The following is a 24,592-nucleotide window of genomic DNA, read 5'->3' as shown; positions in this document are numbered from 1 at the left end:
ACTTTTTGGTTTTGTGCTACTGTAGGGTTCATGGCACTGCTTACTCTCCCCAGCCTCCTACTTCTGGCCCACTGGACTAGCAGGACAGGCTCAGGCAACGGCACTGCATCAGCAAACCTGGCTTGACATACCTATACAGAGAGAGCGCTAGGCAGGGAGGGTGCTAAACTTCTCTCCAAATAGAATTCATCTTCTGCCTGCATCTGCTTTGGAACCATAGAGCATTTCTGAGCTGGAGAAAAAGCCAAACACCTCATGTAGAAGCACCTTTCCCTTGGATTTTTATTATCATCATCATCATTTTTAAGAATATATTTTGTACCGAAACACTGTCAGCGTTCTTTGTACAATGGAAAATGATACAGTCATCATGTATCACGTAAAAGAGTAAAAACAGAGCAAGACAGGAACATTTCATATCAAGATTCAATCTGGAGTACAAATAGAATCTGATGTACAACTTAAAATCCATACACCAGACAAAAAGATCATCTGGAAAATAACAGGTTCTCTTTTAATTTGGAAAAAGGAGGAAAAGTCAGGGAATGTTAAGGCTAAAAATTCCATTTTTAACTTGTATTTTATAGGTGGCAGCCTGATTCTTAACTCGTCTGCAGCAGCAGCAAGACCCCCGTGGATTTCCAAAGAGATTTGCACTTGCATGAAATAAGAATCAGGCTTCTATGCTTGGAGGACTCTGATTGACCTCAGTAGGTTTTGGACTACAGCCACAGCTGGAATTTCAGCTTGCAGTTTAAGGCTTCTTAACTGCAGGCCAACTTAGCGCAAAATGAGGCTTTGCAACTGGCATTCTACCCCTAACTTTGGATATTTCAGTTCTGGTTGCTTTAAACCACAGCTTTATTGCAGATTTAACATAGTTCTGTTTGTGAAACTTTTTTTTTTTTTAAATACTGTACTACAAAGGATGTTCTTGTATTCTGTGTCTTACAAAGTCCCTATATTACATGTTTTCAAAATTGCCTAAATGTATGTTTATATCATGATTATAACTACTCAGAAAGACTTGCTACAGTCTATTGTGAGCAGCCAAGGAAAAAAGTGTATTTAGTCCTAAAGAAGTCAAGAAAAGTGGCTGTGTTCATTTATAGTGTAGCGCAATGACTGTGTTTATACAGCTATACTTACTATTTAAAAAGCTACTTGGAAAGTTATTATTCATGTGCAGTAGCTGATTTTCAAGCATTAATAACTTGGCTGTCTAGACAAGTTTTAATTGTCATATCAAAGGCTGAATATGTTCTCAAGTGCAAAAAATCTCCCATCTCCCCTGGAAGGAGGCTGGTTCTCTTTCTGAACGAAGAGACTGCCAAATTTAACTTTTTCTCAGGTTATAAAAGCACAGTTAAACCTACAAATTTGCTGTTTAAGTTTTCAAAACGGATCGACTTTAACTCAAACCTATCCCGCGCAGCAAAGTTAGTAAGCCCTGAAAAACAGTTTCTAGTGACTATGCAAAGAGTTCCCCCACCCACTACCATGCCCACATTTTCCCAGGGCCTAGAGGGCTCCATTCAAATGTAACTAAATTTTTGATAGGAAACATGATTTTTCAAGAATGTGTAAAGTTTACCCAAAGAACCTAAGACATTTTGTACATTCAGAATGTTTACACTTTGCTGTTCTTTAACCATCAGTAAGATTGTTCGTTTTTACTAATAATACATACAATGAGTATAAATAAATAAACTACAGATATGCTTTAAAAATTGTATTAACAATACACTGTGCAAAAACTTGTAACGATCTACATTCTATGCAAATACCCTGACTAAAATATACAGGCTGTGTCCTCACACCATCATTCAGTTTTTGCACAGTCCCTGGGCTGTATCAGTGGCTGGGAGCAATCAGCAAAATTCCGTTGCAAGCCATGGGAGTACTGCTGATTTACCCCAGCAGAAGAGCTGGCCCCCAGGCACGTGCAAAAAATCCCATAGAAATCAGTGGGGATTGTGCTTGACTAAGGACTAGACAGTTTGATTGTACCCCGTTAAAGTGAGTGGGAGTTTTGCCATTGATTTCCATGGAACCAGGCTCAGGCCCTGGGTAAGGACGTCAGCACGTGGCCCTATGTTGTGCTACACTACTCCACTTCAGTGCAGAAACAATATTTGCAAAAGAAAAACTTTTTTTTTTGTTGTTGTTGTCACTGGTGTTCAGTTTTAGTGCTGTATTTCAGAAACTGCCTTTCGGTGGGATTTGAAACAAGACTGCAAGTCTTTCTGAATCCATTCCAATTTGATTATCCAGCACAGGTGGGCTATTTTGATCCAAGAAAAATGGCTCAATGTCTATTAACCAGCAGTGTTCTTCATTAGGGTAAACAACAGCCCTGTTCATCGGCACAGGAGTGAAGAACTGCATGCGGAAAAGGAACGAGGCAGCCTTCCTACCATAGCTGTGTCCAGAGCCGGCTGTCACTTCTCCAAACAGACGATGGCACCTGAGCCGGTTTGGAATTTGCAGTCCTAACAAGCTCAGCCAAGTTTTGTAAGCTGAAGATCTCCATTTATCTTTATTGTGTCAATCGCTGACAGTGTTTCAATACGGTGGTAAAAATCAAAGAGCTGATGTCCATCCACAAATATTCTAAAACGGGGGTGCTCGCAAAGTATCTCAACCTGTAAAAAATAAAATGATGAAGCTTGTTGTTCACATTGTAACTGGGAGGTTATTTCACAGAATACAGAGAGCACAGCACCCCACTAGCATTGAAGTAGTGTCGGTGTGGTTACACATTTTGCTACTTGGGTGCCCTGTAACAGCCAGGGCTGAGCCCAGTTTGCCCCCATGACACCAGTTATGCGGTGATGGATCCGCTCTTACTTCGCAGGGATGTTAATCCAATCTCCCCCGCTGTGGTGGGAAAGACTCTGGAACCCAAGTCCCACTGGCATCAAGGAGGTTTTGCCTCTTGGAATAATGCCAGAAATAGACTCAAACTGGTCATTACAGGGGGGAAGAAATTCTGTCTCCAACCCAAATCTTGCATTCCTTGCTACAGAATTTTTTTTGCTGCAGAATGAGGGGGCAGTTCCCTCTTCATTGCCTTCCACGCTTCCGTTAATTTACTGGAAGGGATTGAACAAGAGAGGAGGGATAGGTTTGCCCTCCCCTCCCACACATACTCACAGAGCTGCTGCAAAATTAAAAAGCCTTTGCTACTGTGGCTGCAGACAGCCCAGGACTCCTCGTTGGACTAGACTCCATACCGGGGCTGCAGCGAGGGAAATGTGGTGCAGGATGGCTTGAATTCAGCTAGACAGTTCGCGCGAGGCACAAACAGGATCAGGGAGGGACACAGCTCATCCCTCCCCCTTACAGCCCTGCAGAAATGCTCTGGAAAAGTAACAAAGCCTGGAGCTGAACAAGCTTGGGCAGGTTGGGAGATTCCTGATGTTAGGGCTGGCTCAAGAGAGTGCCCTGTAGTTAAGCTTCACCTCACCGGAGCTGCCCCGGCAGGAAGCAGGGAAGTGAGGGCACAGAACGTGCGCTTCTCCACAGGCCCTCAGAGACCTCCAGGTCCAGACAGGCTAAGAAGAAAATCTGCAGGGAAGCCACATGTAAATCCTGGGTCATTTCAAGAGGCTGGTAGTCTGGAGGGAAGTGCTGCTTCTAGGCACTTGACTCGGCTGCTATTACAACGTATAAAAATGGGAACGGGGCCAGTGACAAACTGACTGAGCCAAAACCTGACTGACCTGGGGACTAGGAGAAGTGGCAGCAGCCAGTCCAGGAGAGCTGAAGCTCCTGGGGACCTGGCAGTGCACCACGTAACAGGGAAGCGCCCGTGCTGCCACGTAGCTCCTGTGTCACTGCGGCAGGTGCATCCAGCCTTAGGCCTTGTTATGTAAAAGATATGGTTAGCCTCAACACTGCTTACAATCCATTTTTTTCAGATCACCCTGGGCCACGCCAAAACGATAATTGGACTGGATCACAAGTAATTGGCAAAAACAGTTAATAACCGGATCTATTCACTGAGACCATCAAAGGTACAAAGTCAACTGGGAGCCTAAATTCCATTTGTGTGTTTGGGGAAAAAAAAAAAAAAAAAAGAACAACTCCCTTTCTACAGTACCTCATGCCAAACTTGTAATATTGGTGTCCTTTAACGTCAGCTGTCATTAGTGGGACATCCACAAAACATGCTCTGGGTAATTTGTCTGGCTTGTCTGAGGGCCCAGGCACCACCCACTGCAGCAGGTAGTAAAACCCTCTCGGGCAGAGCAGGACCAAGCCTCCAAGCCCTTTCAAGTGCATTTCCCACATGCACCAAAGGGTGTTGCCAGTTCCGATGGGAGAGTTTGCAGAAGCAAGTAGAGCGCAACCAATTCACAACAAACCCAATCATGAACACCCTCTCTCAAAGCCCAAGCAGCTGGGGAGAGGGTGAGCTTTTGGGGCTGGGGGAGATTATCTTGGGGGCAAGGAGGACTAAGAGAGTTTGGCAGCTGGTCAGAGCACTGGTGCTTAGCAGAGCGGCCAGCAAGGTTTCAGAAGGGGGGCAGGGAGGAGCAGGAGGAGGGTTTTTCTGGGTCAGCCGCATGGAGAAGGCATGCAGCCTTTTTTCCCCTCAACGTTGTGAAGCCGCCAGGAGAGATGCAGCCCTCTGCAGCTGCATACTTTGTTAGTCCTGATTTGCAAAGACATCTTCACATAACCATGAACACTACAGATGGGCATCTGCTTCTAGGTCAACCCAGTCCATCCGTTGCACTACAGCATTTCCACGTACACCACTTTTGAGTGACTGGACAGGGGATTTAATCCCAGGGTTCAGAGAAGAATACCCCTATTGCTTAGCTGTTTAATCTGCTAACATGAAGGGCTACGGTCAACCTCAGCATAACATCCCTGGAGACAAAGGATGAACAAGATCCTTATTAGCTGCACTAAATTGCGAACAGTGTGTCCATTAAAAAACCCATCAAAACACATGGCAGTCCCACAGAGTATTTACATTCTCCAGTAATAACTTGTAATGCACTAATAACATAGAGGTCCTTTTTAATTTATAGCTATAAAACTAAGCTCAGGAAATGCACTTCATCACACACTATTACAACCTCCGATTTGTCATAGCACCCTGGTGAGGTGTTCACAGCCCCATCTGAACTGCCTGCAGTTGCATGCTGCAGCGGCATCTCCACACAACTTCTGATCCATACAAACAATCCAGCAACCGGTGTCTCAAGCAGAGAAGCGCGGGCTACACTGTGATTTCCCGAGAGGCAAGTCGGGTCCTGCTGTGAACTCTGATCATATTATACTTTATCAGATACGGCGCATGCTGCTGTCATCCTGGTACTCACCCTAAAAGGCTGGTCTGGTATAAATGGAAAGTAAGGAATAGATGATTGCTCTTCCCCCCATTCTCCGGCTACACAAGAGTTTCTGACAAACTGTCTGTCTGTAAACACGGCTTTCAGTTCAATAGCTACATCCGCAGGAGGATCTTCCGACTCCCCGCAAGTCAGACTGATGCCAAAGCTGCAACACAAACAGAACGGCTCTCGTTCAGCAAGAAAATAAGCCCCAAATGCCACCAGTCTCATTTCTTGGCTTATTAAAACCACTGATGGTATAGCGGCACGGGGGGGGAATGACAGCTCATTCAGGGAATGCTCCGAAAGCTCAGCAGGGACAAGAACATGGTTACAGCATATATATATATATTTATATGTGTGTGTGTGTATGTGCGTTGTGCGTGTATGTGTATATATATGCTCTATAGGCTCTTTTACTCCCAAGTGAAATGTTGGGAAACAGGATCCCTTAAAGAAATGCCCCCTCTATGGGTCAAAGGAGAAATCAGCACGCTATATTTAAAAAGATAAAAATAATCCCTCTCCAGAAAGGAGGGATCCGTGTGTACGTGTGTGTGTGTGTGTGTGTGTGCGTGTGCGTGTGGCCTCCCCCCCTCGCCCCCTCCCCGGGCCCAGCGCCCTCGGGGCGGGCAGCCCTGCCCGGCTGTTACCTCTCGGGGTTGAGGTCCACTATGCCCATAACTAAGATCTTCTTTCCCGGCCTCATTCCTCCTTTGATGTGCCCACAGAAGGGGACGATCTGGAAAGGACAGGGGGGAGGGTGGCGAGGGTCAACTCGGCATCAGCAGCGGCCGCCGTAGTGCAGCCGGGGGGGGCGGGGGGGGGGGGGGGGGAATGATGCGGGGAAAGGGTTTTGAAATAATCCAACCCCACCACCCCCCGCCCACTAAACCCCAAATAAAGGTGATTTACCAGGCGAGGGAAGTACACATCTGCTTGCACCGGGGATCCCAGAGAGTTGTTTAAATGCCCGTCCTCTATTTTCTGCAGGTAAAAAGAAGCGCTGAGGCGGGGGGGGGGGGGGGGCAGGCGGAGCCCCTCCCGCTTCCGCAGGTGCCCACCGTGGGGGGGGGGGGGGAGCCCTGCCCGCCCGCCGCCCCCCCAGCTCCATCCCGGTACCCCGTCCCGGAGCCCCGGGGAAGGGGCCAAGCCGCACTCACCAGCGCGTCCCGCTCGGCCACGGTCCCCGCCATCTTGTGGAAGCGGCGGCGGCCTCGGGGGACGGGGCGGAGGGGGCCCGGCGGGGGCGGGGGAGAGGGAGGGAGGGAGGGATGGAGCGGGGGCGGGGGGGGCCGTGCGGCAGCCGCGGTGGCAGAGGGGCAGCGGTGGAGCCGCAGTGGGAGCGAAGCCGGTGCAGAAGTAGGAAGGCGAGGAGGAGGAGGAGGAGGGAAAAGGGGGAGGAGGAGGAGGAGGAGGAGGAGGAGGAGGTGGCCGGCTGTGGCTCGCCCGGCGGGGAGCCCAGCCCCTGACCCGGGGGGGGGGGAGCTGGGCAGGGCGGGGGCTGCCGCCGCTTCCTCCCCTCCGCTGCCTGCCCCGCGGCGGGGACCGGCTGGAGCGGGGAGACCCCCCCCGGGCTGGCCGCGCTCCGGCCGCGGCAGCGCTGAGGGGTGTTTGGGGGGGGGGCGGTGGTGGGCCCGGGGTGAGGCCCTGGCATGGCCCGGCGCCCCCTCCCCTGGGGCCTGCGGGGTGCTTGGAGAGGAGCCACAACAGCCCCTTGCTCCTTATCTCGGGGAGCGCCTTTATTGCTGCTGAGCTTGGACACCCCCGGCGAGGAGGCCGAGCTGGGCATCTTGTGTAACTCCCCTTCTCCAGAGGTGGAGAGGTGGCTCACCACCCCCCCCACCACCACCACCCCAAAAAAATGAGCTGTCACCCTGTTCCCCTCAGTGCCGGGACCCTCGGCGGGTCGGGTCCCCAGGCGTCTGCTCTGGGACACACACCCCCCCACACACATATCTCCCGCCCCAGGGTGGCCGCTGAGCACGCCGCTGGGTGAACCGCGGCCTCTCGGCCAAGTCAGGCAGCAGGTCCTTTGAAATCCTCCCCGCCAACCTCCTTAATGAGGCACGGTAATTGCATAGGTCGCTGGGCTGTTGGTGGCTCGTTACGGAGCGGGAGCTCCCGTGGTTAGGCAACGTGGCCGGTGTCCGTGGGTGTCCCGCGCTGCCGAGCGCGTGGCGAAGCTCCGACCCGGGCCGCCACCAGCCCTGCTCGCGGCGGCCGTGCAATGCCAGGGGTCCCTCGCCTTCACCACAGCACGAGTGACTTGCCCTGGCAAGCACGCTGTAACCATCCTGTTGACAACTTTAGAGTCCGGGGGGGGGGGGTGTGGGGGGACGCACCGAGGAAGGCTTTCTTCTCACTTCCTCACCGCTGGGATCTGGTGGCGTGAAACATCTCTTTTGCGCCGTGACACAGCGACTGCGCTTGGCCTGCTTTCTGCATGGGTTGCTTGGCTTTTCGTGCCCTTTATCTGCGCATTGGGCTGGTGAATGTTGTTGTCCTTCCTCCTCTGAGGCGCTGTGAGGATTAATTACTCATGTTGAGTAAAGTGGAATGGAAGAAGCTAAGTCACTGCAATATTTAGGGTTTCAGTATGATGGTGCGTGTCCATTGGGAAACACTTGCAATCAGTAGGTGATGCTGTTTGAGAAATCAAGAGCTACCAAGAGTATGTCTAGATTGTGCAAGTGTTTAGACGCTTGGTTACTTTTTCAGTAGTGCCCACTAATTTGGGGATATTTTCCTCTCTGGATGCCCAGCTGGAGATGGCTCATAGAAGCTTATGTCTGTGCATACAGGTCTGCTGGAAGTCACGTACTGAAGACATGGCTTCTTTAGTTGTACCAGCACAGCTGGACACAAAGGCAGCGGGCATCCCTGTGGCCCAGGTCTCACCATGGGAAAACCACTAGACTGTTTTCTTCATGCCAAAACACTGGGTGTCAGTCATCACCACGTGGAAAAGCACCTTCCTCAGATACTGCCGGGAGACTGAACTCATAAACAGTGCAATAACATGAAACCATCACACATTAGAAACAGTTGGCTTTTGAGTGGTGAGTTCAGTGCGTTCACAAGTTCACCACAAAATGGAACTGGAGTTAGCTTGATGGTTTTGTCAGCTCCTGTGTGCTGCTCACCTCACCAATGCTGATGCCAGCTGCATCGTGCCTTTTTTTTTTTTTTTTTTCTCTTGGCCTACGAGAAGAGGAATCACCCTAAGCTTTTTATTTAGTGGTACAGTGTTACATGATGCCCAGAGAGCTCTTTTTGGAACACCTTGTCTTTTCCTCTGCTGTACAGGGAGCCACGTTATTGGATAAGATTAAATTTATTGGACATAAAATCAGGCCAGCCAGTTGTTTGTGCCAAAGCATGAATTCTTGTGAGGAGAGAGGTCATCATTATGTCTTTGTTTTGTAGCTGGTTTTAATTGAACTTTTTCATTTCAAATAGCAAGACTTGGCCATTCGGCTAGCTGCTTTGCCTTGTGTTTGTCTTTTTTGGCATGTTTGCCAAAAACTAGCACAAATGTGACATTTGTTTTGTTGGCCATGGAAAGATTGACTGGAACAACATGCAGTATGAAGTGATGATGGGGGAAGGGATTCCCGTGTTTTTAGGCACTGGTGGTGTGTGCCTTTCTGTTTCTGTGCTATGTTCTCCTCTCGCCCTGAACAGTGCAGGAGGATAGTGAAAATCCTGTCTGCACCACAAACAAGGTGAGGCAGCCAGAGCAGGAGCTTTGCCTCTGTGTGCTGCTGTCCTGCCTGTGTGATGGCTGCTCCCGTGGTTTCTCCGAGGGAGGTGTTCCCCAGCAGAAGAGGACTACTTACCTCTGCACTGCCCATCAGTCTGTGGAGCAGGATTGCATTTCTGGGCAGCACTGTGCCTTCCACCCATGGACGAGCTTCCTCGAGACCCAGCTTCCCAGCAGGTTCCCCTCTGCAAAGGGCTGCAGGGTGAGTGCTGCCATCTAAGCTCCAGCACTTGTTCTTCTGAAAAAGGGAGAGGTCTGAGCCAAATCTGTTCCCTCACCCATGCAGTCCTTGTTAAATCACCTGCACAAAATGGGCCCCGTTCAGTTTTCGCACCGTCCTTCTTGACAGGGAAGCTCTTGAGGTTTCATGCTTCGGGGCCTGAGCTTGCAGACCTTGTGGTAGTGGCTGGAGCAACATGATAAATATTTGTGCTCCACTGAAGTAATGCTGAGGTACAAGTTACTGAACTTGACTGGTTGACCAAGTACAAAAAATGTTGTGGATAGATATTGACCTCCGTTCCTGCGTTTGTACAGCCCTCTGCTCAGTGGGAGCCTAGGACTCTGGAAATACTGAGAATTGTATAAAGATTAAAAGGAAGTGGCACGGTGTGAACACCATTTGGGAACAGTTAATGATGTGCCCAGCCCAGCCACCAAAGCCATTGCTGAGAACTGGCAAACCCAGAACTTCATCTTAATCCCAGCACCCTGTATCTTGCAGCCACTCCCTTTGATGATTTAAAAAGGTGTATCTAATTCTTAGCCGGCCTTCACCGGAAAGGAATGCAGCGTGATCACAATTTTGGTGTGGTATAATTACCCTGCCTTTCTTGCCCCATTACCACTGACATTGCTCTCCTCACGCCTCGGTTTATGGGCTGACTTGTACAACCTCTCTGGTTTGTTTTGCTTTTTTAATGACATTGGGGAGAAGATGGGAGGTGTTTGCTGGTTTCATGGAAGCTTCCTTTGGTTTCTGGGTGGCAAGGCACTGAAGTCCTGTTTTTTGTAAGACTCAGAAAAAGCTGAGTAATACAGTAAAGGAGAAAGTCTGGGAATAAGTTTGGTTCGGTGGTTGGAGCCAAGTGTATAATAGTTCAGAGGAATTCCTCTTCAGAATTACGGCAGTAAAACTGCAGTGCTGATAAACAATTATTTGGGTTGGGTGGGTTTTTTTGACCTTTGTAGCTTTGCCACTGCAAATGCTCAGGCAGAGGTCTGGAAAACCAAACCCAACCTTACATAAATTTGCCCAGGGCAGGTGCCTGAAGCAGGGCTTGGGAGAGGACAGAGCTGATGGTGTGTCGCAAGGGGCTGGAGAGCAGAGTGGGAGATGTTGTACTTGCCCTCTTGCTGCGGGGCTTCAAAGTGTCCTGAGGATAAATTCCCCTGGCACTGCGTACCGAGTCTAAAGTGTGGGGTGCCATGTACCCGTGGAAATGTTCGTACGCCCGCCCTCCCATGCTCTCCTGTGGGAAAGACAAATGGCAGTTATCGGTACGGACAGAGCGGGGACAGTGTTCAGCACGCCTGTGTGCTTTCAGGGGCTAGTTCTGTCACATCTTCGTGGACAGAGCGGGGAAGCCAGGGCCAGGAGCAGCACCCCAAGTCTTGACATTTATTTCACGTGGCTTCCTTGTTGCCCTCTGATTTATTCTGGTCTGAGCCTTGCCCTTAGGGGTTTGAGCTCTGGCTGTGCGTGAATCCAGTGGAGAAGTCAGTTTTCTGGGGCTCTCGGTAACAGAGGTTGTGCAAACTGGTGTTTAAGGAGATGGTCCTGGTGAGCGAGCCAGTTGGTCACACGCAGAACTGCTGCCTGTCTGGGGCAGAGCACGTGCGTATCGGAAATATTTATCTTGCAGATTGTTTACTGGAGTCTGCACCAGGAACCAAGGGCATGTACATAAAGTCATGTCAGATAAGGCATTACTTGCTGGTTGAAGGCTGTTCACGTACAGGATCTTCCAGCTCTTTCAGTCCTTTCTACAGAGAATCGATGTCCACATGTATCACAGGCTGGTATTTCCTGCTGTGTCTTACTTGGGACTTCTTTGGTATTATCATATCTCAACAATTTCATCGTGAATCTCATAAAGTTGGTTCTCTTGTCTTTCTGTTTCAGTTTTGAGGTCTTTGACATTTCATGAATACCTGGCTTTTTATTCAAGCTTTTTTTTTTTTTTTTATAAAAAAAAAGATGGTTTCTAGCGATTTGAGAATTTGGCTACTTTTCTAACAACTAAATCTAGCAGAAAATTAAAAGGAACATTATATACATAGATTTTAAAATCTTGTGATTCTCAGTTCAACCTCATGGCTTTAAAGATGGAGATTCATGACTGTGATGCAGCATGCCTACATTGCATCCACCAGAAGATGTGGAAGAAGACTGCTAAAGGGCTTTTACCCATAAGTGTCAGCAAGTAAAAAGGTCTTCCTTCTATGTACATTTTAAATTATTAGTGACTGCTGTTTATCCTCCTGCTCCCGGTCCTCTAACATGAGGTGGCCTTCCCATTTTGGAAAGAGCAAAGATGCACTTGTAATCCTCATAGCAGTGGCCGAGGAAGACCTGCAGATATAGGGAGGGGCTGACTGAGAATGCCCCAGCCGTGGGCACAGGGAGTATATGGAAAGCCACAAACAGCCCCGAACAAGGCAGCGAGATGTAGGGACCTCCTTGCTAAGCAAGTGGAAATACCACATTGCTGCTGCTGGAAATCCCGGCCACCGCATCCACACTGAAGTGCTGAAAGAGATGCGAAAACCATAGGTGTTGAAAACGTAAGGCCCAGGACAAGGAAGTGAAAATGGTTGCGATGCCCAGTTGTGCCCCATTGCAACACGAAATGATCATGTGGTCACATTTTACAAGAAATTATTTTGCTCCCACTTAAAACTCCAACGAATTTCAGCAGGCTAATGGCTGTGCGTCAGGCTGGTCTCGGTTGTGCCAGTCCAGCTGGGGCATGACGGTCCGAGCAGGAGCAGCCTTCAGCCCGGCCGGGCCCCGGAGAGCCGGGGGAAAGGCTGGAGCAAAGCAGAGGGAGCCTGAGCGCGAGCGGATGGAGCGGGCTCGGGTGGAAGAGGAGGAGCGTGAGGAAGGCTTGAGCAAAGCGGAGCCGCCCAAGTCCCCGCTGGGGAGCACCTGGAGTGCTGGGGGAGCCGGCGGATGGTCTTGCGAGGCCGCTGCGAGAGGGAGATGCGCCCGAGGACTGGAAGGAAGCAAAACCCCCCCCTGGGCTGAGGAGCAGGGCGTGCACTGGCGGGAGAAGTGGCCGAGCGGCCGGGCCCAGGGGCTGGCGTCCGCCAAGGGCCACCGAGCCGAGCTGGAGGCCCGGGAGCAGCGGGGAGGGCCGAGGCAAGGGGCAGTGGCGGCAGGCGGAATTTTAAATCCAGCCAGAACCCCAATACCATGCTGCTAGTCAGCCACTCTCCCTGCCCAGTCAATGGTGGAGAGAGTTGGAGGGGTAAAGATAAGGAGAGTCATAGGTTATGACAAAAACAATTTAAGAATTGAAAAAAAAAAAAGTAATAGTAGTAGTATCAGTAGTATTACTACTACCACTTTTTCTTTTACTAATAATAGAAAATGCAAACAGGAAATGCACTATATGATTGATCATCACCATCCTACCGATACTCAGGCCTTTCCTGTCTATCAATCCCAGAGAAGCCAAGATCCCGAAACTACAGTCCTGAAAGCAACAGCCCTCACTTCTCTGCCGACCCTCCTCTATATTCTAAGCATGTCGTTAGATGATATGGACTATTCCACAGGCCAATTTGTGTCCGTTGCTCTGGCCGTGCTCCCTCACAGCTTCTTGTGCACCTGCACAGTAGCAGGACATGGGAAGCTGAAAAGTTCTTGATGTCTTAGCAACAACTGCTAACATCATTGCGTTATCAACATTCTTCTCACACCAGATCCCATACTGAATCCAAGATACAGTGCTATTGCTGCTACTAAGGAGAAAAATTAACTGTCCCAGCTGAAACCAGAAGAGGCTGACAACTGCCCTTCATCCCTCTACAGTGACTTCAGAAGACGCCCAGTTTAGTTGTCACACCTGCCCAGGCAGGGAAGGAGGCCATTCCTGAGAAGAAGAGGAGAGATGGAAACTGCTCTGGGTGGCTGATCAAGCCATGGTTTCACTGACTGTGAACATCAGTCTTGGGTCTTTTTTTCTCACTCAGGACTTGTGGCAGTCTGAAATCCTCTTCCCATCTGGATCGTACGAGGTATCCTCCACTAGTAACACTTTGCTCTGACGAGCATCCTGCTGTGCAATGCAGTAGTTCAAAGCAGAATAATTTATTTTGGAAGATGGCTTAGAAAATGGAAGAGAACAGAAATATTGCAACAGTGAACCGTGGGGTGGACAAATATGTTCAGCCCTATAGTTTCTAGGCATTGCACTTTGCCATCCATTGTTTCAAAATTGCTTTCTCTCCCATAATTATCTTCAAAAGAGAAGCCTGATCCAAAGTGTTGTTGGTTTGTTGTTTTTTTTTCAGGGTGGCTCATTGATTTCCATTTTTAATAAGAAAGGTGAATAAACAAAAGGAAAAAAACACGACAATGTATTACCTAGCATTTGAAATAGAGAGAATGCGTGTATGTGCCACAGCACACTTCATCTGTGGACATCAAAGTGTCTCACAGAGGTCATAATCCTCATTTCAAAGACGAGGAAACAAAGGTGCTGAGAGGGGAAGTGGCTTAGCAAGTCTGTGGCAAAGTGGGGCAAGAGCCTCCTGAGCCTGTGCTGCAGGTAGAGATGAGGGAGCAGAGGAGAACAAGACGGTCCTCACCTGGTTTCCTCCCATTTTGTACCTAAAGAGTAGTTTGGGGGTTGTCTGATGTTGGCCTTTGATGGTGCAATCATGGAGTGCCACTGTGGCCTTTCCCTCACTAAGGGCACTGCTGGAGTCTGGCTCCTCAGTTTTGTTGTCTGTTTTCCCAAAAGTTTTGGGTGCTTGAGAATTTTGGAGCCTTTCTGTCAGGTGTGATCACTGTGAGCCAGTGGAGTCACAAAGAACACGTTCTTGTGTGCACACATGCATACATGCACACACAGACATGTCTGTCTTGGCATTGGACTACAGGGGGTGACTTATCCTATGGAACTATGCAATCAGTCAATATTTTAATGTTGCAGATCTGTGGTTTTGAACTTTTTTCTCTGTAATAGAGTTCTAAAAGTGGATAAAGGGTGGTACAGCAAGGATGTTTATGATGATTCAGTAGCCACTATTGTTTAAACTTATGGGAAAATGCTTCCCAAGAGGAGACGCAAAATTGGACTTCCAGCTCTGTAGCTGCATATTCTTTGAGGCCTGAGAGACTTGCTACCAAGTGAGACTCATTTAGGTTATTCATTTGATGAATAACTTGAGTGAGAAGAGTTTTTTATGCCTGCAGCCATGCCGCCTGGAGTCATGGTCCTGTCATATCTCATTACCCAGAGAGAGGGAGGTTGAATGGGAATCTTGGTGTGAAATTCTGAAGTAGTGATTTTCAAGCTTTCTTAATTTGTGAACTCTGAAAATACTTTGTGAGGTTGTTCAGCCTCCTTGATGGTAAATCGAAACCTACTGATAAAAGGTTGGTTTTCTTAGCTTTAATGAACCCATTAAAGGTGGGACAAGGATGCCACATGTCTGTTGGCCAACAGCTGAAAACAACTGGTCTAAGAACACCCCTAGTATTTCAGGAGTGCTTCTCATGGCTCAGGAGAGAGCATCTTTCCCTTTGAGCACTAGAAGGCAGCCGCTCCATGAGTCTACAAAGTTTCATGGCATGATGTGGCCATGAGTTATTTGAAGATCTTGATGTGGCCATGAGTTATTTGAAAATTCATGAAGTGTTTTGCCTCTGAAAGGTGGACACAATTTGGGGGATTCCTCCTCTCTACTCATGTTGTTGGAAGCAGCAAAATCAATGGGATCCAGGACCCAAGATCCTGGCTCTCTGTAGGAGAGCTCTGGTTGTGCATGCGTGAAGACGTCTGTCTGGGCTTGCCCCTGATGCCTGTATGTGTCCAGGGTGCTGTTGGATGTGCTGTCCTCAGGAGGTCAGCTCTTGGCTCAGGGAACAGGCTGTCCACCCTCGTCACAATCTGCACTACACAACTGGTAGCTACTATTCATGATAACCACTTCAAAGTGCCTGGCAGTGTAACCTGATTAACAGTGCATCCTTGTCTGCTTTCTGCTTCTTCAAATGAGAATTACCAAAGGTGGTTAGCAGGAGTAAGTTGTCTAGCTTGACGTTCACCCTCTTTGACCTTCAACTCTTTTTTTTTCTTGATGAAGTTCATGTTACCCATCAATTAAAAAGACACAGCGTTGTGTTCTTAGCCCACAGGAGGGTTGTGAGAGTTTTAATAATAAACTCTTCTAGATCATCAAGTGAAATGTGCTATATAAATGCAGATTAATGTTACTAGAAAGCCTGCAGGTTCTTTGCCTTGAGTGACTCTTCTGTGGTGTCTGCCAGCAGACCCGAATACATTTACTGCTCAGATTACTAATCTCAGATGTAATACATCAACTGAACAGACTTTTGTTCCTTATGTTTTAAATATTATAATGCATTGTATCATGCAACCTATGATAATATTGCTTAGCATCTCTGTTATTAGACCATCTCTTCATACTTTTGTTACAGGTCCCAGAGGCACTGTTTATGGGCGGACCTCAAAGACCCAGTAGTTCTTTAGTTTTCCAGATAGGAAAACTGAGGCCCATTTTCCGAGCAAAATCTCTGAGGCAGCGGTGTAGAAACTGGGTCTCCTACCTCTCACATACTTCCTCTCCAAGGACTGAGAAACTGGCTTTCAAAAACACTGAAGACTGTAAATTACAGGACCTAAATATGGAGTTTGCAAGTGAAAGTAAGTTTGCTAAACAGAGTTTTTTCTCCCTCTGCATGCTGTGAGTGACACTTCCACTGGGACCTGCAGTGGGTGGGATCCCTGTGTGTCTGGTTACTCTCAGTGTGATGATTTTTCTGGAGGGAAAATCCCTCCCCCTTTAGTAATGGCTCCTATTCTACTGGTTGGATATTGAACATTTTACATCCCCAGGTGCTTCACTAATATTCTTCTCTTAATACTGAGCCTTTTCACTGGTTACCAATACATTCCTCAGACTAGCAAGGCTTTACAGGCTGTTGTTCAGAGTTATTTGGAGAATACACACAAATGGTGGTGGAGAAGGAAAACCTGAAGATCCTTCTTCACACCTTACTAGGAGAATATGCTTATTACTGGTCTAGGTGGTCATGGTCCTCCACCTTTTCTGTTTCATGAACCTAGCATTCCTTGCTGCCCAGTGGTCTGATGTCACGACAAGCCAAGAAATATTTCCCTCCATTCCTCCAAAGTGGGTGCTTTGAAGGGAGGTGCTGACTTGACCTCTGTCAGACTGAAGATGGCAATTCCATATCTGCCTTGCCTTTGATGAGTGTCCTGGTCCCCTTGGTTGATGCGCTGAACCTTGGCATGGCAATGTGAGAGGTAAAGCAAGGAACAATCCTCTTTTGTGCCCATGTACCGGTGAGATTCAAAATCCACCTCAAAGAGGCAGCGGACCCATTTCCTTAGCTTTCTTTATGGGCCATCTTAGGTGTTAATTGCAATTACCCAGCAATTATGGCACCTCATATTGGAGATGTAGGTGAGTAGCTAGGGTTCAGACATTTCACTGCTGGAACCAGGCACCTGGAAGGAAGGTGTGGGAGTTGCTGACACCACACCTAAACCCTTTGCTGCTCTGGGGACAGAGTGCTCAAGGTGAGCAATTGTCATTGATGGAGGAGGTGCCTTGTTTGTCCACTGAACGAATAAAACAGATTTTCCAGCTGTTCCCTCCTCCAAGTCTCTCCCAGCTCCTTCCAAATTTCCCACATCGCTCCCTTTTCCTAATCTCCCCATCTTTTCTCTGTGGCTTCCTCCTGCAGTTTCAGCTCCAGCGAGCAAGTCCCAGGGTGGTATGGTCTTCCCAGCTGAAGAGGGTTTTCCAAGGGCAACCTGAACGTCCCGAATGGTTGCCTGTACAACCCTCTTCCCAAAATCATCTGTGTCAAAAAGTGATGTTTTTGCCTTGCGTTACACTGATCATATTTAATTGTTAGTTAAATATCGAGGTCACCAACCACTCCTAATCCTAAGGAAGCACCATGCCTTTTAAATGAGCAGTGCTGGAGGGAAAGGGCATTTACCGACCAAACCATCTGCGGAAGAGTTGATCTTTCCATTCGTCCTTCAAAGCCAAGGTTGACATATTTTCCCAGAACCCGTGACGTGAATAGCAAGTTAGTGTCCTGCTAGGCTGTCTGGTCCTGAGATGCCCATGTTTCCTGCCACTTGTTTCAGTAACTGCAATGATTTCAGCATCCTTATGAAAAACAATTCAGGCAATCCATCAGGTCTTTCCAAAAGCAGAAACACAGCATGATGAGACACACCAAAACCCATTTTGAAAGTAATGGACTAGTTAAATGGACAGAACCTGCGGACACTCTGGGTCAATATATAATAGCAGCAGTGCTGTACAAAGTTTTTATTCCATCAGAGCAGCTTTTTTATCACATTGATTCATGCCAGAGAATAGCTGGGCAGCTTTTTTATATGTATATCCACTTCCTAACCTGGCAGGCTTTACAGCACAAAAGTGTCAGCAAGATATTGGTGCTTGTTTCCTCAACATGTTCCAACAGGGATATGTAGCCAGTCCTCTTTGCTGAGGGTACAGCTTCTTTAGAAATGCTTTTTGTGGAAGAGCTTTACTTGAGGAAAGAGTTATTTTCAATGACAGTTTTATGCTGTTCAAATGTTAAAGTCTTTGCATAGCAGAGGTACATGTGGTTATTCTAGCATAAAAATGCATGTTTGCATGGTTCTGGGAGTCAGTATAAATTATGCTAGCAAGAACATGTATTTTGTTTATATGTTGGGAAAGCCAGTACTGTAATTGAATATAACTCAAAACAAAATAAGCCTGGCACTGTTTTTCATTCACAGGCCACCCAATTCAAATATATACTCACCATCACCATATCGACAAGGGCAACTGTGAGGGGTCTGTTGAGCCGGTGCCAGACTCACCTCACCACCTTTCAGCTGTCCAACTCCAGCACCAAAAACTTGATACTGGAGACTCTCTGTATAAAGGATTTTAGGATGGGATGAACCGTGGTCTAGAATAATCTGTTTCTATCCTCTGGGTTGTAAAGGAGCACAGATCTGCCACTTACAGTGTAAATATTGAGTATCGGCTAGCTAAATCCCGTGTTTGACCCCTGAGATCCTCAGTAGATCTCCAGACTGCCAGTCTCACCTCCCACTAGCCTGGGCACTGTGCCCACTGCGGGTATATGGCACCAGTCCCTGCTCAGCCTGTTGTAATTAAAATCAGCTTTATTATCTGATAGGTACCAACAGAATATAACCCGCGACACAGAAGGCTCCTGCCCTGAGGACGTTTCCCTGTAAACAGATGGCAAGCAGAAAATATGCCAGAAAAGCTCTGCATTGGAAGGCTTGTGATTCCTTTCCCCTTCAGACGTAGCATCACTGCTTGGCTGATGAGGGCTCCCGTTACAGAAGAGGTCTTCAAGGCTAAGGCAGCGTGGAAAGCCTGCAAGGGAAACCAGTGGAGGGAAAAAGACCCAACCAATTAGTATTCACCAGTGGGGATTTTATTTCAGCCCATCCCTCTCCCTCTGTGCTTAGCACTGTACGTATACACCACGTAGGAGAGCAGCTCTGCCCAGGGAGACATAGCACCCACACAAGCAGGTGAAAGGGTGGGGGACAGCACTTACTCAGCTCAATTTTACTGACTTTAAACAGATTTTGCCAGCTGACATTATGACTTGTACAAGGTTGGTGGGGATGTCAGCGGCTGAGGTGGTAATTAAACCCCTGGCATTCCAGCCAGAGGCATGGTCATGTCCTGCTTCGTCTGAAGCAGTGTTGGTCTGACACAGCAGAAGTCCTACGTAACCAGGCCAGATTTTTCATTTTCGGAGCAAAAGTTTCAGAAGAACTACATGTGAAGGATTTTTCACTATTTATAAGCTGGAGAAAGAGCATACTTCTGTCCCCTTCTGTCTCACACTTTGTTAGGTGGTAGGCACATCAGGGAACTAGGGCTTGTCTTCCAGCTAACTACACAATGCTTTTATTTGCATTCCCTCTTTGTTTTGTGTTGGGATAGCAGAGGTTTGCACTGGCATGCGAGACATTTTCTTATTGCTCGTCTACAACCACAGTCGCATTTCAGAAGCATTTTGGCACATTGCCCTGCTGGCAGCTAACGATTGCAGTAGCAGCTTCTCAGGCTGAAATATTTTTCTTGCAACGCATTACCCCGTCTCTATTATTACACAAGCTTTTCCTTTCTCCCTCATCTGTTCTGGCCTTATCAGAAGATGTGAACTCTTTTCAAAGAATCTTTAATCTTTATCAACATTTGGAGTGGAAGGGAAAAACTTAAGGGGAAAGACTTAGTGTGTTTCTTGGCTTATTATTCTGGCTGACACAATCTCTTGCAGATGCAGTATTATGATATCAATAGTGCAGCAATGTGCTTACAATAGCATGGTGCATGCAAACCATGATTGTTTGTAGTGGGAAGAGTCACACTGACATGCCTACCAGCCCCTGATGTGTTCATTGCCTATCCTATGAGCGTGCTTTTCTTGTAGACACACTCACCCTGTGGTTTCCTGAAAAAGAAAGGCTTAAAGCTGATAGGCCTTTTCTATTATCACCCGAATAACACTGAAGACCGTGGGGTAATTAAGATCGAATGCTTTAATTCATTGGTTCCCTTTTCAGGTAAAACCATTCATTCAATCAGAGTAAGGACAATAGATGACTACCTGTGAGTTCATCAGCTGTAAATCTAGGGTGTAAAGTTAAATAAACACATCATAAAACTTCTGCCCGGTTTCTTCCCACCTATTCTTTAGACTGTTCATCTATTTTGGAAAGCTTATTAGCTCAAGACCTTAAAATCATGGACTACACACGAGGAGCAAGTATGATATGCACACAGAGAGGACTGAGGTCTTAGTATGAAGCAGGGGTGGGAAAGGCAAGATGTTGGCATCCTTGGTGAGAAATGAAGCATGGTAGAGAGCAGTAAGAGGGGTGGGGGGGAATATGTGTTTTGGGAATCACTGCCCAAGTTCAAAGCACTTATGCAGATACTCGCCTGTAATTATGTATTTAAACCCAGACCCAAAGCAGTAAAATACCTGCACAAACGGAAAACTCGTGTCACCTAAACCTGTGGCTCTGTTCACTGCTGAATCAAAGCCTGCACAGGGAGGTGAGTTGTGGCAAGAGGATTTCTGGTCAATAGGCTTACACTGACTGAGGCCAGCAGGTCAGAGCTGGAGTATTTTGTCAAAACTCTGCTACACATGTCAAAGTCTGTAGCAGCAGTGTCCAATTAACATCTTTAATCTTATTATCTCAAGCCTTTTATCTTCAAATTTTCTTGTCTGTTTGTTTGTTTTCTTCACATTTGTTTACATATACCAAACTGAAAGTTTTTCTGGAAATGCTGGTATGGCTTTTAACTGTAAGAATGATTCACTGAGACTAATTAATTCAAAGATCTTGGCATCTCTTTTCCTTGTAATCTGTTGGTGGATATTCTGTGATTTTCTTGGAAGGTTTTTCCCTCTGAATGTGCATGTTTACACTCACACCTACACACATTTGCAAATGCAGACACCTCCCTCTTCTTCTTTTGGAGCTTTTAAGTTCTGGAGCAGCACATCTGAGCTGTATGACTAACCCTTTTTGCTTCGTATCTATCTCCTTTATTTGTGTCCAAAAGCATGACAGTGCTTTTGAGCTTTGTGGGATCCATCGTACAGGTTTTTGTTCATATCATAACCCACCCCCTCGCCTTAAGCTCCCAGCCCAGAGCAGGCACATGCAGACTGCACTTTACAAAAGGTCCGTGCTCTGTGCTAACTCCTTCAGTTGTTCAGGCTCCATCTGGGAGACTGCTGGCTGGCCTAGGTCAAACTGGGCATTTTTCTAAGGAATTAAACAGCACAGATCTGCTCTCAGGGCCCAGGATTGTCCCCCAAAGTTGTTTAGTTTATTAAACATTGTTGTTGATCTAGAGGTTATAGCTTGTTCACACTAATATCTATTACCAACAAAGGCAGTAAGTTCTATCTCAGACTTTGCAAGCCCTTGGGAGTATTACTTACGTAGAAAATTAAGCCTGGACCTTGTAGTCTGTAAAACAAGCTCACACAGAGCATAAGGGGTAAGATTTCCCCACTGGCCTTGTACATGAGGCCTCTCATGAAACTTGGAGTGGCTCATCACTGTAAACATCAGTAATAATTGAACTATTTGCTTTGTAGAGCTTTCAGTTTCACTTAAAATATAGGCACCTAAACAGAAATCAGGGTGCTAAACACCTTTGAAGAGCAATATCTTATTTTTTTCCCTTGTTCTGAAAAAGGTCATATATGCAATGCCAGAATCCCTGAGGCTTAGTACTTTGCACTGTTATTTCAGAAGTTAAAAGCTATTATGGTGCTTTTAATCACCAGCACAGCGTGACAAAATATCTAGTTGTTTTGCAGTGGTGGTCACATCATTGCAATACTGACAGCTCCCTTAGGACCTGTGCAAAGTAACTAACAGGCTGTAGGTGAGCTGGGTTTAGTTAAATGAATGGAATGTAAGGAGCCCGCAGCAGAAGATGGAGTCACTCTGTAATTATGCTCTTTGGTTTTCTGCCTTGTCTATGAGTGTCACTGGAACAGGGAAACTTTTATAAATTCAGGGAGGGCCGAGATTATTATAACTAACTATAACAACACTTAGCTCTTTGAGGGCTTTTAACCAAATGTCTCCAAGCCCTTGCTCTTCACAAAGAGAGATAAATGTAATTATCACAGTTCTAAAGTGAGGAATGCTGAGGCTTAATTAACTGCTCATGGATATACAGCAAATTAGTAGCAGAGATGGGAATAGAAACCAGTTTTCCTGACTCCCATTTGTGCCCCAGTCAATGGATCCTGGTGCCATCTCTATCAGGTAGCAACCACAGTGGGATTAACAAGACAAAAAGTCCCAATGGGGCAAAGCTGAGGGTGGCCTGAAATGTAGCCAGACAGCCTCACGGACAGCTGAAATGGCTCTGGGATACACCTGTCGCCTATGGTCTGGCATTTAGTGAACCCGGACCAGCACTGGGAACCTGCAAGTTGTCTGTCTGAGAGACCATTTTGTTCCTCATGGTTTTGTCCTTGCAATAATCCTGAAGTTTGCTTGTGGGAAAGGGCTCCTGCTGTGGCATCGCCCACCCAGCTGCTCCCTGCCTCTCCGCCACTGCAGCTGTGCTAACCTGGGACTCCTGGCTTTGTCCCAGTTGGGAAAGTTAGCGGTCTAGGATGAAGCCACAGCAGTATACACTCTACGCCACCCACCTAGGTTTCTTGCTTTCCAACCTGTGTCGTTTTTGTTCTGACCTGCCCCTCAGCATCCACACAGGCTCAGCCAGGACCCGTGGCCACTGAGACCGTCGTTGGGCAATTCCTTGTTCCCAAAAGCTGAGCCACGTGCCGGGGAGAAGAGACTGTAGTAAGAAGTGCAGAGATGAGATAAACCAGTCACTGATTCCTCAAAGGTGCCATTTAGCCATTGTTCTCCCAAAAGGCTGATGAGGGAGAAGGATAGCCTTAAAATGGTCTGGTCTGAATAAACAGTACCAAAGCAGAGGAGGGGATCTCTCTTTCACCCTTCTCACTGACTCTGGGCCAGGTATATTAAAACTTTCTGTTTCCTCTGTGCCTATGTAGCCTGGGCGCAGAGCTATGTTGAGCTGTGTCCTCCTTATGCACCACTAGCTATCATAACAGCTCTGGAAGTCAAGGTGCTCAAGGCGTTTCCACAGGCTCTCTGGAGGTCTCCCCATCCATCTGACTTAATTTTTTTTTTTTTTTTTTTTTTTTTTCCTACAGTTGTGACAGAAGTTGTCTCAGAAGATGAGGAGAATTCATTTCTACACAAGCCACATCCCTTTCCTGTTTTGGGTCAAAATATAACCTTGAGCTTTTGCAATATATCAGACTCCTCTCCCTGAGGCTCCCTGAGCACAGTGGTGTGTGTCTGCAGCCTAACTCCAGGAAGCAAATCAAGTTAAAATACCCATAATGAGATTTTTTTCTAGCATTTACTGATGACTTACTACATTGCAGTAGTGAGGAAGGTATTTCTACTCCAGGCTGAAATAACATGCTTTAGCACAGCCAGCAGCTATCTTGCTGCTCATACCCTGAGCAATACCTGATTTTCCTGAGAGTGGAAGTAGGTACAACAAGGGGTGACTCTGATGGCAGAGAGAAACCTGTAAATAGGAATCGTAGTTTTTGCTTCCAGCCACAAGCAGAAGACCTATTTAGCATTTGCTCAACTTACTACAGAACAATGTAGTTGTCATTTTCATCTCACTAAAGCTTAAGGGAGAGCAAGGATGGGGCTCCAGCCAGGCACTGTATTGCAGGCGGAGCACAGCCCCTGCCCCAAAGGCTTCTGCAGGAGAAACATGGGATGGGGCAAAGTGGTTAGCAGGAGCACAATGGTACAAGGGCAGAAAATATGCAAATGCTGCTGTGCAGAGAATCACAAAATGTTAGAAAAGAAGGGAATTGGCTGTCTGTAGCAAGTTAGAAAAGAAGTCAGAGGAGGGCTGAAGCTGAGACTCAGGTTAGAGAGGAAGTTCTCTGATGCCACGTCTGTTCTAGTAAATTAATCAAACCCAGGGCCTTCCTCTGGTGCTGAAGTCAACTGGCAGAGAAGAGCTTGTGTCCATACCATTAAACTCTCTCAGCTGTCAAAAGATGATGGCTGACTGCCTGTGATCTCCTGGGAACTCTCCCTGGCTTTTGCTAATTCCCAAGCCATGCCCAGAAACCTTCTGGATGAGCGTTAATTTGCACAAGCCCGAAACCTGCCTGGGACGGTCCCGACAGCTGAATTTCCGTGCCCAGGTCCAGTCTATGCTCACACAGCCAAAGTCTTTGCTTGGTCTTTGCCGTGGCTTCCCTTGCCTGGATCCCATTCACTCCTTCCCGTGGGCAGCTGCCAGCCCCTCCAAGCCACAGGCGTGGGAAGAGGCACCAAGGGGATGCCTGTGTCGAGAGGCATGGGGTGGGTGCATACACGCGCGGAGCTGAGCGGGGTTTCCCTGTGCAGCTCTGGCAAGGGAGGGCTTCTGGCATTAAGGGAGGGTGGACTTGGCCACGCCAAGCATTGGGTGCAGGCTGGTCGTTGCAGCAGACAGATGGAGAGCAATCATAGGAGCCCTGGAAGCCGTGCTGGCTGGTCCTGGTGATGTTGACAGCAAGGTAAAGTAGCCCTTTCCTGAAGCAACAGTCACTCCCCTCTGCCCATCCCACCAGCCACGGCCGTAAGCCAGG

At 47.5% G+C, this 24,592-nt stretch overlaps 1 protein-coding gene across 1 annotated transcript; it reads right to left on the bottom strand.

The window, feature by feature from the left end:
* Positions 1-258: 258 nt before the first annotated feature.
* Positions 259-6,789, bottom strand: LGALSL (galectin like). The gene is made up of 5 exons (XM_042796021.1): positions 6,515-6,789; positions 6,267-6,338; positions 6,005-6,093; positions 5,340-5,517; positions 259-2,645 (listed from the first exon to the last, which is right to left on the bottom strand). Exons 1-5 carry the CDS (start codon positions 6,545-6,547, stop codon positions 2,502-2,504), a joined length of 516 nt encoding a protein of 171 aa, XP_042651955.1. The 5' UTR covers positions 6,548-6,789; the 3' UTR covers positions 259-2,501.
* Positions 6,790-24,592: the final 17,803 nt, after the last annotated feature.

Source organism: Tyto alba, unplaced genomic scaffold (assembly GCF_018691265.1).
Source record: "Tyto alba isolate M040663 unplaced genomic scaffold, T.alba_DEE_v4.0 Super-Scaffold_22, whole genome shotgun sequence".
NCBI classification, from domain to species: domain Eukaryota; kingdom Metazoa; phylum Chordata; class Aves; order Strigiformes; family Tytonidae; genus Tyto; species Tyto alba.
Note: the sequence above shows the minus strand (reverse complement) of the source record. Positions and strands in the feature narration are given on the sequence as shown.